This window comes from Pungitius pungitius, chromosome 7 (genome assembly GCF_949316345.1).
Source record: "Pungitius pungitius chromosome 7, fPunPun2.1, whole genome shotgun sequence".
Lineage (NCBI taxonomy): Eukaryota > Metazoa > Chordata > Actinopteri > Perciformes > Gasterosteidae > Pungitius > Pungitius pungitius.
Genome location: NC_084906.1, coordinates 8,635,010 through 8,649,043, shown reverse-complemented (window position 1 = coordinate 8,649,043; position 14,034 = coordinate 8,635,010). Strand labels below are relative to the sequence as shown.

At 46.9% G+C, this 14,034-nt stretch overlaps 1 protein-coding gene across 1 annotated transcript in view; it reads left to right on the top strand.

The window, feature by feature from the left end:
* Positions 1 to 14,034, top strand: part of arhgap39 (Rho GTPase activating protein 39) — a 59,160-nt gene that overhangs the window by 28,190 nt on the left and 16,936 nt on the right. The window contains exon 2 of the mRNA XM_037469456.2: positions 9,544 to 9,960. Coding sequence (XP_037325353.2) covers positions 9,544 to 9,960 — 417 coding nt within the window. The remainder of the gene's footprint in view (positions 1 to 9,543; positions 9,961 to 14,034) is intronic.

Here is a 14,034-nt window from a genome sequence, read left to right as displayed (position 1 = left end):
AATATAACAAATAATAGCTGACAGTGATTAACACAAAGTTGAAAAGGCCTTCCTGCTAAAAAGCTATTTAATCCAGTCTTAACCTGTAGGAGGACTGATGATATTCCCCGATGATCCTGTATGATGTTCTTTTTATATATATATATATATATATATATATATATATATTACCACCAGGTTCTTGCACAGTGTTTGGTGTGTTTTCAGTTTACACATGCTGTGCCCAAACTGCCAATTGGAACAGAGAAACTCTAGAGACTGATAACCCGAGGGGGTTCCCTAAACTGCTTCCTCAGACAATGACTGACATGTGATGTGAGCATCCATCGTGCATATGTGTTTACCAGCGCCATCACCAACACCGTCTGAGAGGGACCGGGAGAGCACAGCACATGGTGTCTAACCCCACACTCTCCATGGAAAGAAGGAGCTACATTACAATGCATCTATGCCTCCGAGGAGAGAGAGTGCCACAGGAAGGAATGTTAATGTGCTACACCATACATATATATTATAGGGCAGTGAGTCCATTTGTTGTACTTCCCCAGAGGGCTTAGTTTGCATATAAAGGGAGAGGTGTTCCCCGGCCCCTTGTTCCTTCTCATTTCCGTTATAAATTGTTGTTCATTTCTCACGATGCAGCGGTGCCAGTCTCAATCTGGCATCTGAATAGAAGATGAGGTTGTCTGTATGAGGTAGAACTGCAGCACGCTATTTAAGGAGACAGATGGACTGGAGTGGAGCGATGGGTGCTCATACAACACACAGGGAGTTTTTTAAAAGTTGCAATATCCTTCATATTTCAACAACATGCATCTTGTTTATTGTCCTCTTTAAATTCCCTTGGGATAACAGTAATAATGTTGGAAGAGAAATAGAAGTGTCTTAGTTTGTGCATCACTGCTCTACATACATTCGATTTAGCTGATGCTTTTATCCAAAGCAACTTACATTGCATTTTTAACATTATTTTTACATTTTCAACCCATCGCACACAGTTGGAGTAGTGTGCTGCCAGGCGCCCAGGGAGCAGTTGGGGGTTGGGTGTCTTGCTCAGGGACACTTCAACATCGAGCAGCCAGGGTTCGAACCACCAGCCTTGCCTCTCTCGATGCACCCTCTCTACTCCATGCAACACCGTCACCGTTGTAAGTCCCTTTGGATAAAAGCATCGCATAAATGACATGTAATGTAACGTGTGAAAACCGTCAGCTTGTCCAGGACACGGGAGGGTTCTCCGATGGGTTTGAAAGTGAGAGATAAAACAAATAAGCACGGCACCCGGCGGATGAGGAAGACGCTCTCCGTGGACACCGTAGCGCTGCAGGCTATGGTGCGGACACAGAATCCACAGTGTGCATTACCGAGCTGTGAACATTTCCCTCACAACTGAATCCCAAAGGGAGTGAGCAGCTGTCGCAAAAAAGGAGAAGAATCTCCTCCGTGCAGCAGTGTGTGTTGTTGTGAAAGCTGCCGACTGTTCCTGTGACAATAACAAAAGGCTGTCAGAGACTCCTGACAGTTAAGTACAAAATGATATCCCTATCATTTAAGTAAGATGAGGTAAAAGGGTTTGAAGCAGTACCTCTTGTAATTCAAAGATGGAAGTATCTCTGTCACCACGTGGGCCTCCCATCACTGGCACGATCTCATTGGATGAACACTGGAGAGGGTCAGAGTATTTCAGGACAAAGCTGGAAAATGATTGATTATAGCCCCAAATGTCATGCTTCGGTTCAATAAATATCCAGTGTGTGTATGAGCGCTGAGGAAAGCAGTCAGCCATGTTGGATGCATTGTAATGACCTGGTTACCGTACGTCAGTGCTCTACATGCAACAGACCGGCTGCCCCAACCATGGGACCATACACTTGTAAAAGTAAAAGTGCTAACTAAAAGCATGTAGGAACCGTTGCCTTCTACAGGAGAACGCTCTTTGGTGTCGTTTAGAACCTTTGATAAAGGTTCCCCCTGGAACCCTTTCACAGGATTCTACCCACAACCTAAAGTGTTACAGCTAGAACAGCTAGACTGCACACAATCTCCCGATATAAGACTACATATTGCATGGGGATATTTATATAATAATATGCAGCGATTGGCAGCAATACGAGTAAAACCACATTTCTCAGAAGCGTGGTGGAAGCGGTGTTGCCTGATGCCTTATAGTAGCTCAGTGCTCCTATAGAGGTGGGGAGGCAGTGTCATGCTGCGTGGTCCCATAAAGTCACAGGGGTCGGGGTCAGGAGTTGACGTCACTGCAAGGCGTGGCCCACAGAAGACCTTCCTTGTGACTGGGGCATCACGCACCGAGACACACAAGTAAGAGGCCTTGGCAGCATGTATGGCGGTCGAAGGATGCTGGAGATAAGTGTCCACTGATGAATTTAAACTATACTATAACTATATAGTAAGACATCAAGAAAACATGGAGGAAACTTGTGTACACTAGGTAAAAGCTCAGGAATACCCAATTTGAAAGCACTCTATAGAAAGTCATGAAACATCTTGGAGGACCTTGTTGTTTTTTTCTTCAGCTCTCCTTATAAGAAATTAACTGAATCAATTACTGTTTTATTATGATGTTTTTTTTAATGGCAGGTTAATCACACCGACCTTTCCGTCTACCTCTATTCCCACCACTCCCTCTCCTCATCCGTCTGTCTGTCCTTGTCAGAGACCCCCATCATCCTATTACGACTAACAACACAACCCATGCATTAAGGCACCTTGGCCAGTGCCTCAATCAGTCACATAACCCAATAACTTCTCCACCTAACTTCCTGTGGAGAGGGAAGTTTGTTTTGTGTGTTAGGTCTGGGTTAACCACAAGCTGAAGACATCTCAATGTCTTTAAAGACTGAGTCATGTGAACTTTTCTTTACTTCAAGCAGAGGTTCGGTACACGAGTAATCAATCAAGGCAGACGGAGGAATCCAAATTGGTCGGCAAAGAGTCATGGTGGACTAAAACGGGTGAAAACAGGGGAAGGCACACCAGCGTATATCGCTGGTAAGCTTGTGGGCGTTAAAGAGACAACAGTTGCTCTGCCCATGATGCCTTAGGGCAGGGATATCAAACTCATGACAGCTGTCACCAGCGTACGCACTCCAGCGGCGGGCCGCACTGGACGCACCGGCGGGCCGTATGTGGCCCGCGGGCCGGGAGTTTGACATATGTGCCTTAGGGGGTTCGTTACATACACACGTGAAAATGAGCATTAACATCAGAGGCCGCAGAGCACTGCACAGCTCGGTGTTATGTAACGTGTTGGCAGTGATTAGCTTGATAGGAACAGTGTATAAGGACGGACGTAGTCGTCTTCACCTCTCCTGATGGTTTGTCAACTGAAGTTCGCCAATTTGGCCATCGTAGAGATTGAGACCATAAACCTTTGTTTAGTGAGGGAATAAATGATGAGAGGATTAGTCCTTTTCATAGACTTCTATACAACCCGTGGAGTCGCCTCCTGGAGATTAAAGATTGTGTTAAATAAAGATTCAATGAATTCAAACTCATGTAGAGTATTACGATTCTAGTTTGACAATAAACTTCAAGGACTAATACATGGAAATACTTGAAAGCATCTGGCAGCATCCGCCACTTCCCTAATTTCTACCTTCTTCTTCCCGCCCCAATTCTTCGCCTCCCTTTAAACTTGGCCATCACAAGCCTGCATATTTTCAACATGCTAAAATGCCTTTAAAAATGGCAACATATGTCTTGAAAATACAGGCTAACAGCGTTTAAAAAAGAAATACATTTGAAGACCTGCTTTGGGTTTGTAAGCAATTTCCCATCGCCATCAGAATCTCTCCGAGCACAGCGCTAACGGTGCACAGAGCCCCGTCTCTGCTGGTGGAGGGAGGAGGGTCACCAGCTTAACTGGGTCACTTGGAACACCAACACGTCGAGCAATTATGGGCAATTAATCCTACTATCTCCGCTCTGGATCTCTCTATTTAAACCGGCCCGTTCTGCTCCATTTGACGAGCACTCTCAGCGACAGCCAATGTGCCATTTCTTTCTCTAGTCTTTCTCCACCCCTCCTCGCACACAAGTGCACACAGCAGCTAGCGCTAACCGTGGCTGCCCCGACGCTCAGCGAGCATTTAAGAGCAATGACGAGGCTCGCTTTGGTGTGATGGAAAAGTCTGGAATCAGCAAGAAGGCGCCAGTGAAAACAATAAGAAACGTGGGGGTCATGAGGCCTTTGGGTACTTCGCTCCTATTTTCACCATCAACAAGCAATTATTTAAACCATTTAGTCTTACAGGATCAGGTGCATCATGGGTATTGACTTGTCCGGCAGCAGTCGTTCTTAAGTCTCCCCCTGTGGTCCATCATCTGTCAGGACTGCGGTCAGAAGAGGAGAGGATACAGCAGATAAGCCGTGCTGTCAGAGCGGCTCAGGCCCCAGTGGATCACAGGATTCAGACGCCCTTCAGATGCGCTCAGCAGCTGTAGTGTGTGTGTGTGTGTGTGTGTTCACTAGGATTTGTCAGGGGTGGTGGATCTCAATGAAGCCTTCGTCTGTCAGATTAGTCACCAGCTTTTGTTGATATCTGGAGTGAGGCCACGTTCAAACTGACGCAAGCTGAGCTTCAGGGAGGGCTCCAAGGGCCTCCAGGGGGGTCCAGGGACTGCACTCATCTGCAGGGACCGGTTTCATCAAATGAGACTTGGCCATGTTTAGCCAAGTTTTATTGCTCCTTTAAATATCAGGTTTACTTGCTGTAATTGCTCCTTTACCAGCACAAATGGACGCACACCATGTTTTGATGGTTCTACTGTTGTACTGTGCTGTCACTAAATGTTATCAGGGACGTGTCATGTGGGACGCTGAAATTGTCTGTGCACTACGGTGTGTGTGCACCTTTAGTTTTCTTTTCCCTCATTATGCCCATGTTTCTGTGCCTACACTTCATGGATGTGATGACTGAAAGCCAGAGCTAACTCAACAAGTCCACCGTTACCCAACCATACCCAGACTCACTCAGCTTCTCAGAAATGTCCAGTAAACGCCAAGTTCAGAGTCCCAAATGGAAAGTCCCAGTCTAGGGTTCCTAGAAGTCCGGAAAGTGTGTAGGCTCTCAGTGTGGGACCATAGTGCAGGTTGTGTCCTCATCTCAGGCTGCTGGACCAAAGGGCGCAATATCTGTTATTCTTGTAAAAGGAACATTAGAATTCCAACAGGGCATTAGAATATTAAATATACTTCTCTCTGAATGGATTGTAAATAAAAAGTGACAGCTCCATCACCAAGGTACATACATTCTTGGTGGAAGGTGCATGACAGAAGACAGTACAATAATGACGACATAGTGCAAATAAGATAAAAATAAAATAAAAGTATAATAAAATATAAAATATAATCTATGGGTCAGTAAGCTAACAACTAAAGCTATGGGTTAGTAAGTTAGAGGAGATAAGATAAAATTAGGAATAAAAATAAAGATAAAGTGCACCAGCTAAACAAAGTGACAAGTGACAAGTGAAAGTGACACAGTGATGAATGAACATGGGAGTCAGAGTCAGTCAGGGGGGGCCCGGGCTCTGTTGATGAGCCCGACTGCCGAAGGGAAGAAACTGTTCGTGTGGCGGGAGGTCTTAGTCCTGATGGACCTCAGCCTCCTGCCGGATGGAAGGGGCACAAACAGTTCATGTCCAGGGTGGGAGGGGTCGGCTACAATCTTTTTGGCCCGCTTCAGGGTCCTGGCAGCGAACAAGTCCTGGAGAGACGGAAGATTGCAGCCAATCACCCTCTCCGCAGAGTGGATGACACGCTGCAGCCTGCCCTTGTCCTTGGCTGTGGCTGCAGCGTACCACACGGTGATGGAGGAGCAGAGGATGGACTCGATGATGGCCGTGTAGAAGTGTACCATCATCGTTTTTGGCAGGTTGAATTTCTTCAGCTGCCTCAGGAAGAACATCCTCTGCCGAGCCTTTTTCGTCATGGAGCTGATGTTCAGCTCCCACTTGAGGTGCTGGGTGATGATGGAGCCCAGGAAACGGAAGGAGTCCACAGTGGTGACGGGGGAGTCACACAAGGTGAGGGGGGAAGGTGGGGCTGTATTCTTCCTGAAGTCCACGACCATCTCCACTGTCTTCAGGGCGTTAAGCTCCAGGTTGTTCTCGCTGCACCACGTCACCAGGTGGTCAGACTCCCACCTGTAGGCGGACTCGTCCCCACCAGAGATCAGTCCAATGAGGGTGGTGTCATCAGCAAACTTCAGGAGCTTGACGGACTGGTGACTGGAGGTGCAGTTGTTGGTGTACAGGGAGAAGAGCAGAGGGGAAAGAACGCAGCCTTCGGGGGAACCGGTGCTGATGGACCGAGAAGCAGAGACGTGTTTCCCCAGCTTCACGTGCTGCTTCCTGTCGGACAGGAAGTCAGTGATCCACTTGCAGGTGGAGTCGAGCACGTGCAGCTGGGAGAGTTTGTCCTGCAGCAGAGACGGGATGATGGTGTTGAAGGCAGAGCTGAAGTCCACAAACAGGATCCTGGCATAGGTTCCTGGGGAGTCCAGATGCTGGAGGATGAAGTGGAGGACCATGTTGACAGCATCGTCTACCGACCTGTAGGCGAACTGCATGATTATGTGCATGATATCATTTTACTGCAGTTCCCTATCAGGGAACTCGAGCTGCGTAAAGACGCTGTGGGAACGCCCCTGCGTGACCGCGTCATGAAGCACGTGTGAAAATTAACCAATGGCGAGCTGGCAGAGGTGGGACAAAGTCATTGTTATGCAAGTCACAAGTAAGTCTCAAGTCGTTGCCCTCGAGTCCCGAGTCAAGTCGAGTCAAAGATGAGGCAAGTCCCAAGTCGAGTCAAAAGTCAAAGCCAACAAGTCTCAAGTCGAGTCCAAAGTCTTACCATTTTAGTTTTGAGTCATAACCGCATGTTTTATTTGAAACTACTCTTTACTCATATCAATGTTGTGTTAATATTCATTGTCTATTGTACACTAAGGTATACGATAATACATTTCCGTTTATGCAATATTAATAATATTTTCACTACTTCAAAAGCCCTTCCCTCAAGAAACCGAAGTCATTTGCTTTAAAGCAAAGTGGGGACGGGGAACCCTGGGTGATGGTGCGCTGCCTCACAGACCTAGACTACGTAGGGAAGGGTAATGGTGGATCGACTGTGACTGTGTTATAGTACTTTAAAACGGACGTTGACATAATGTTGGCGAGGATTTCCATCGGAGTTTGAATCCGGGTTCAAAAATCCCGATTTTTGTAAGCATGAACGAGCTGTCTCGTTGATACGGTAAAATGCTCGTGAGTTACGGTACATTCGATAAGGTGCTCAGCATTCGTTCAAAACTTACCTTTCCTTGTGCAACTTCAGGTGTCGAACAAAGTTGGACGTTGTGGCAGCTCCGTCTGTAATCTTCGACCCGCATGTTTTGCAAATAGCAACTCGTTTTTTGTCGACTACCTCGTAATTTTTATAGCCAAACGAAACTATCTTCGGTATCATTTTTCCAACTGGCGCGTTGTTGCGCTTCATTGGTTGTCTTGCAATGTGCCTGTTTAGATGCTGTTGAATCAGAACCAGGTGGGACTTCAGTGATTGGATGTCGTGCAGGCAGCGCTCTCTTTATACAGGTGGCGCACATTTTTTGACAGATGCAGATAAACAGAGCGGCGCGGCCGTGTGAAAATGTTTTCCCCCAGTTTTCATGGGAAGTAGCAAGTCTTCTCGAGTCAAAAAGCTCGAGTCCAAGTGAAGTCACGAGTCATCGATGTTAAAGTCCAAGTCGATTTGCAAGTCTTTGTACGTTTTGTCGAGTCGAGCCTGAAGTCATCAGACTCGAGTCCAAGTCACATGACTCGAGTCCACACCTCTGCGAGCTGGTACGTCATAGCGGGGACGCCGGACCAGGGCGCTATAAAAGGACCCGAAGGGCAGGACCATTCATCTCTGAAAGGCCGAATCGAGTGCCACGGGCAGGCCGGGAGTATGGCAGAACGTTTACGCAGCGTCTCGTTCCCTTCAGGGAACGAAGGTTACATATGTAACCGAGAGACGTTCCCGATCAGGGAACTCGAGCTGCGTAAAGACACTGTGGGAACACTTTTACCCACTCACCATCTGAGCAGGTGACCGTGGTGTGAAGTTTTTAAAAAAACGCACACTCGACGAGAGCACCCGTGCTCAAGGCGAGGGTCAGTCCCCGACAGGAGGGCTTCTGCAGCCGCCATAGCCCTCCCTGAAGCTCAGCTTGCGTCAGTTTGAATGTGGTCCTGCCCTTCGGGTCCCTTTATAGCGCCCTGGTCCGGTGTCCCCCCTATGACGTACCAGCTCGCCATTGGTTAATTTTCACACGTGCTTCATGACACGGTCACGCAGGGGCGTTCCCACAGTGTCTTTACGCAGCGTCTCGTTCCCTTCAGGGAACGAAGGTTACATACGTAACCGAGAGACGTTCTCCAGAGGGTGAAACCTGAACCCCTCCTGACTGACCTCACTCTCTCCTCGCCGTCTGCCTTCCTGAGCATTACTAGTCCTCATAGGGATACATTTGGATGTTTTCTTTATGCTCATTCAACATTCAAGTTTCTGCCAGAAAAGTAACTAATATCTTCTATTCATTATTCAAATGGAATAAGTTCTAGTTATCCTCTTTGTGATATAATTTTTTTCAAATTGCTGTGTTCATCAGTGGGTTCAGCAGCAGATAATTAGTAAATCCCATTAAAGACCCAAACAATATGTCTGACTTCCTGCCTGTGGCTCTCAGACCAAGAACATCACAGATGCATTCGTAGTTCATTAAAAGAAGGAGGTTCAGTAATGTAATATCTGGTTTCTTCCATTATCATCATACCATTTGGATTGTTGGTTCTTTAGTGAGGATGAAGCACAGTTTGCCTTTTGGCCATTCCTCTAGACTCCGTTGCAATGCACCCTCACCAGTTTGTGCATGTGTAGGAGCAGGCTGCGGAGTACAAATATGTGCAACTATGCTTATTCATAATGCTGCGTGGAATCCTTGAGCAGTTTAGTGAAACAGCCCATTTTACTAGCTGCTGTACACTTGTATCTTCTTTTGCTGCTTTGACTGAACACAGCCCGGATCACTGAGACATTCAGCTACTGGACTCAGACAGGTGAAGGTAGAACAAGCAGCTGAGCGTCTCTTCCCGGGAACAAGCGCTGCGTATCATTTTTCCGAGGCCGATTAGAAGAGCAGCTGCTAGCATGCACTCTCCTGTGCCCCTGGTGTTGTTACAGTCTGCTAACAGGCGGATTAAGGCATTTATTGCTGAATGGATACTCAATGGACCTGTACTTGTTTAGTGCTTCTGTACGCGCTACAAAACTCAAGTGTTTAATGCAAATGATGACAATTCCACAGGATAATATGAGGAAGTGAGGACATTTTTGCACAGACATGTGTTAAACTGCAAGTGTATATATGATTAGTGATCTGTCATATGAACGTATGCATGTGTTGTTGTCTAGTGTAGAACAATAATGCCCAGATTGTTTCTGAACTGAAAACCATGACCTGTCCCTCGCAGGTTGGAGTGGGTGGAGATCATCGAGCCGCGCACGCGGGAGCGCATGTACGCCAACCTGCTGACGGGCGAGTGCGTGTGGGACCCCCCACAGGGCGTCTGCATCAAGCGGACCGGCGACAACCAGTGGTGGGAGCTGTTTGACCCCAACACCTCGCGCTTCTACTACTACAACGCCTCCACCCAGCGCACTGTATGGCACCGGCCCCAGGCCTGCGACATCATCCCACTGGCCAAGCTGCAGACGCTGAAGCAGCACACCGACGCCACCGACCCCCGTCCCGCAGGCGGAGGAGGCGGGAGGGCGTCGGCGGAGAACAGCCCGGGACGCAACAGCGGGGTGAGCCGCGAGGGCAGCACCTCCTCCTCCCTGGACCAGGAGCTCTCTGAGAAGCAGGGAGGCAGGGACGAGGCGGACAGGTGAGTCCTCACACTGAGCGGGGACTGCTCCTCACACAGGGGTCGGAGTGCGTATGACCTTTGTGGATTGACACCCTGCCTGTAGGCATTTTCTCTGAATGGAGCAGGTACTGAGAGGAGTTCTGTATGTCTGCACTCTCAACATCCTCATGTTGTCTGGTGCTGAAGAACAGTTCCTGCAACGCACTGATGATAGATATAGATATAGATTCTCAAAAAACGACAGTGCGCCTTATAATCCGGAGCGCCATATATATGGATCAATTGGTTGATCCATACTGGTTAACTAGGATCCATTGGAGGGAAAGTCTGGTGCCAGCAGCCACGGTAATTTCAGCTCCAATAGCGTATATTAAAGCTGCTGTAGTTAAAAAGCTCGTAGTTGGATCTCGGGATCGAGCTGACGGTCCGCCGCGAGGCGCCACCATCTGTTCTAGCGCTGCCTCTCGGCGCAAGATGGACGAAAGCATTTGCCAAGAATGTTTTCATTAATCAAGAACGAAAGTTGGAGGTTCAGAGATATTGTTAATATCCACATTAACGTTTGAACAACGTTACCATGGGAGTTTTCAGAACGCTTAATAAAGTTTGATTTAGCACAGCCCGATCTAGTGGATGCATAACGCAACCCCGTTTTACTCCAGTATCTTCTACTCTATGCGCCTTATAATCCGGTGCGCCCTATATAGGAAAATAGTTCTAAAATAGGCAATTCATTTATAATCACCTCTTCGTTTATTTCTCTTCTCATCAGTCCAATGTCCTCACAGTCTCGGTCCATTAATTTCTGTCCTCACTCACCTTCATAGCTTGTCACCTCTCACTACCCCCCCAACACCGCCACACCAGGTTTGCTTTAATCTGCTGCAGTCTACAGTGATCGGCTCGGGTCACAGTGTCCTGTAAATGTCTTCTTTTGGTCCAGTGAAAGGACACATAAACACACACACACTTACTCACTAGCTAGTACTTCAGTCTTAGTGACTTAGGACAAGTATTGACATTGACATGTTCCGTCCGAGCATCTCCAAATTTGAGTTTTCCAACAGGACTTGTGTACTCATCACAAACAAATATATGCTACAGACTCAGTGCAGCGGTTACACTACACACTACAGCCTTTTTAGGCTGTGAATAATAATGCAATCCAAAATATGGATGTCCCCCTTGTCACAATATGAGCAGATGATGGCAAAGGAGCTCGTTAGACTAGTAATGTAATCCCAACATTTCCCTCTGCTGCTTCATAATAAAAGCTTCATGTTGATAAATATCTCAGAGGCTTTATTTGTGAAAGAAGCAAAAAGATTAATTGTTCAGGTCACTTTTAGAAGAAGAAACAGCGACACGCTCCACCCACAGTAGTAGAAGGTGGAGTCGGATTTACTTTTTGTATGGAAGGTTATAGTATGAAAATGACGATGATTCATTATTATAAAGGACACACATCTGAACCTGCACAGCCCCCCGGTCAGCGGGTCTCTTCAGCGCATATTCCACATAGATCCAGAGTGCACAACGTTCTTTCATCTCATTGGTTCATCCGCCCCCAGCGCTGCAGTAAGCAGTCTGTTTAGCGGGGAAGTGGAGTATCAGGCTGAAGACGGTCTCTGGAGAGAGTGAAGGGTGTTAAGGAGAGCAGTCTGTTATAGAGCACACTGCTCTCCTCTGTGACAGATGGGAGCGTTTGACCTCCACACAGCTCTACCAAGGAGCCCATTAAAGGAGGCATGAATGGGAGAATCAGGGCAAAAGGAGAGAGAGAGAGAGAAAAAGAGAGAATGTGTTTGTGTTCCTCTAAAATGCAGCGCCTGAATCAGTCAGTGCTGAGACGCATAGTATGATGAATACATGCTGATATGGAAGATTTGAGCCGACAATGTGGTCTGTGTGATAAACCCATTTATACAATAAATGCTTCACAGTTACAAATGAAAGAAAATATATCAATTAAATCCCCTCAATTAGCAAGCACAATCAAACTCAAGCTTAAATTTAGTTAATGTCCTCAACGTCCAAAGCATTTCTCAAAGCAGCCACGTGTGGAGTGAGACAATGCATTACAATACAGGAAGTAGAGTTTGACTAAGAGATGGAGCAGTTTATCAGATGAACTCAGGCATGACTAAAGAACTGAATGTTGAATAGGGACTGTGCCGCTAGCCGGAGGCAACAGTCGTCAAACAAAGACCTTTTGAAGTGAAAAGAAATGGCTCCGTGGTACAAAGCTGCAATTCACCATGTCCACACATGCACTACGTTCAGGAATATTTCCCTCCTTTCACTTCTTCACACACTCCTTTGCAATGCCGGAATAGAAGAGACGAAAGGGGCGGCCTGGCAGATGGCAGCAATGCAGCACCTATGGCTGCCATGCCATCTTCCTAGCAGAAGAAGAAGTGGATGCCGCGTCAGGATGTTTGTGTCGACGGCAGAAGACGTCTCTTTTGATCAGGACCATGGCGGATGAAGGGCTGTAGTGTTTTGGGGCCATGCAAAGAGAAAAGGTCTCGATGAGTCACAGGAGGAGCTTAATACACGTTCCTTGCTTCCTAAGCACATTGAGCTACGACAAGAGAGAATAAAGAAGTGTATGGGGTGACTCCCCCAATGGCTTGTTTGGTCCATCTTTAAACAATGATGTCAAAATGCACAACAGATTTCAAGTTGTCATTCTCGTTTCTCCTTCCTGCACTCAGTCTACCTTAATTCTCTGTGTCTATTATTGTGAAAGGAAATTATTCATGGAAGGTCCAAGACACTCTTTGATGCTGCATTTGTGCGTGCTTGTGTGTGTGTTTGCGTTTGTGGGGAGAGGCCTGGTGGCACAGCTGCAGACTGTCAGTCCAGATGGCTTTGGAGATCTGCTCTCACGCATGCCTTATTGGATCTGGTTGTGTGTGAAGTGTCTACCAAGTCTTTCAGTCTCCCGAAAACATATACACACACTCTCACACACAGACAGGAGCAGGAGTGGGCATTCAGCCAGTGGAGTCACAGATACCATGTGGTCTGGACGTGTGTAACCCTGATATAAATGAAGCCTTTTTATGTTGCGTGTATGAAATGTTGCAGCAAGTGCAAATGACGTTCTTTATTCAGAGGACAGGTTCTGTCTCGGTGGAGTATTGTGCATCTCTTTATCACTATGATCCATATTGTGTACATTTTAAACAAGCATACCATTTGCACAAACATTTTTTAAATCGATGAATCTCTAATAGACAATCCTGAAGCTTTGTGTTAACCTCAACTGAGCTATTGGAATGCAGAAGAGAAGCCGGGCCGCTGTCTTTAGGCGCCGCAGGTCGAGGCGATCTGGAAGAAGGCCCGGATGAGTGGATCGATTGGAAGGTCATTGATTGTGTATAATGAATGCTGATTAAGGATCAGCAGAGGCTGAGCAGGGCACACAGGTGGGGATGGATGAACACCTGATGAACAGAGGAAGACGGAGAGAGAAAGTGGGTCGGAGTATGGGCTGGTAGTGGATCAATAGATGCCAGCACAGCCCGGTAATGCTTAATCCCGGCTCCTTCACCCCCCCCTCACAAGCAAACACTCTCACTGCCACCAATTGAGCACCGGCCCTGAGGATCAGTCTTTGGAAACGGAGGGGCGGCCAAAAACTGTAATCAATGTCACACTTTCGTCCCTCGCGGCCACTTTGCTTCTTGTTCCAGCATCCACCCCCCCCCCCCCACATCCTCCCACATCCTCCCACTCCCCCTTCTCCAGCGAACTGTTCTATGACAAACAAGCCCCCATTTGAGAGGAGAAACTTAATGAATGTGAATAAACAAACAAAATGAAAAGGTTTTTAAAAATGAAAAAAAATGAAAAATGAAAAAAAATCAAAAGAAAAATGATTTTGAAAATGATTTTGAAATAGTTTTGAGTTGAACACTTGAGTTACGTGAAGAAGGTAAAGAGATAGAGAGAGGCTTGTTGAAGCAGTGTAAATGATTATTACAGTTGGCACAAAGGATATGATAATAAAATAGCTTCTTTAACTGCCAGGTTGTGTGGTTTAAATGTCTCTTCATCCCCCCCTGAATCTTAATCTTCTGTCTT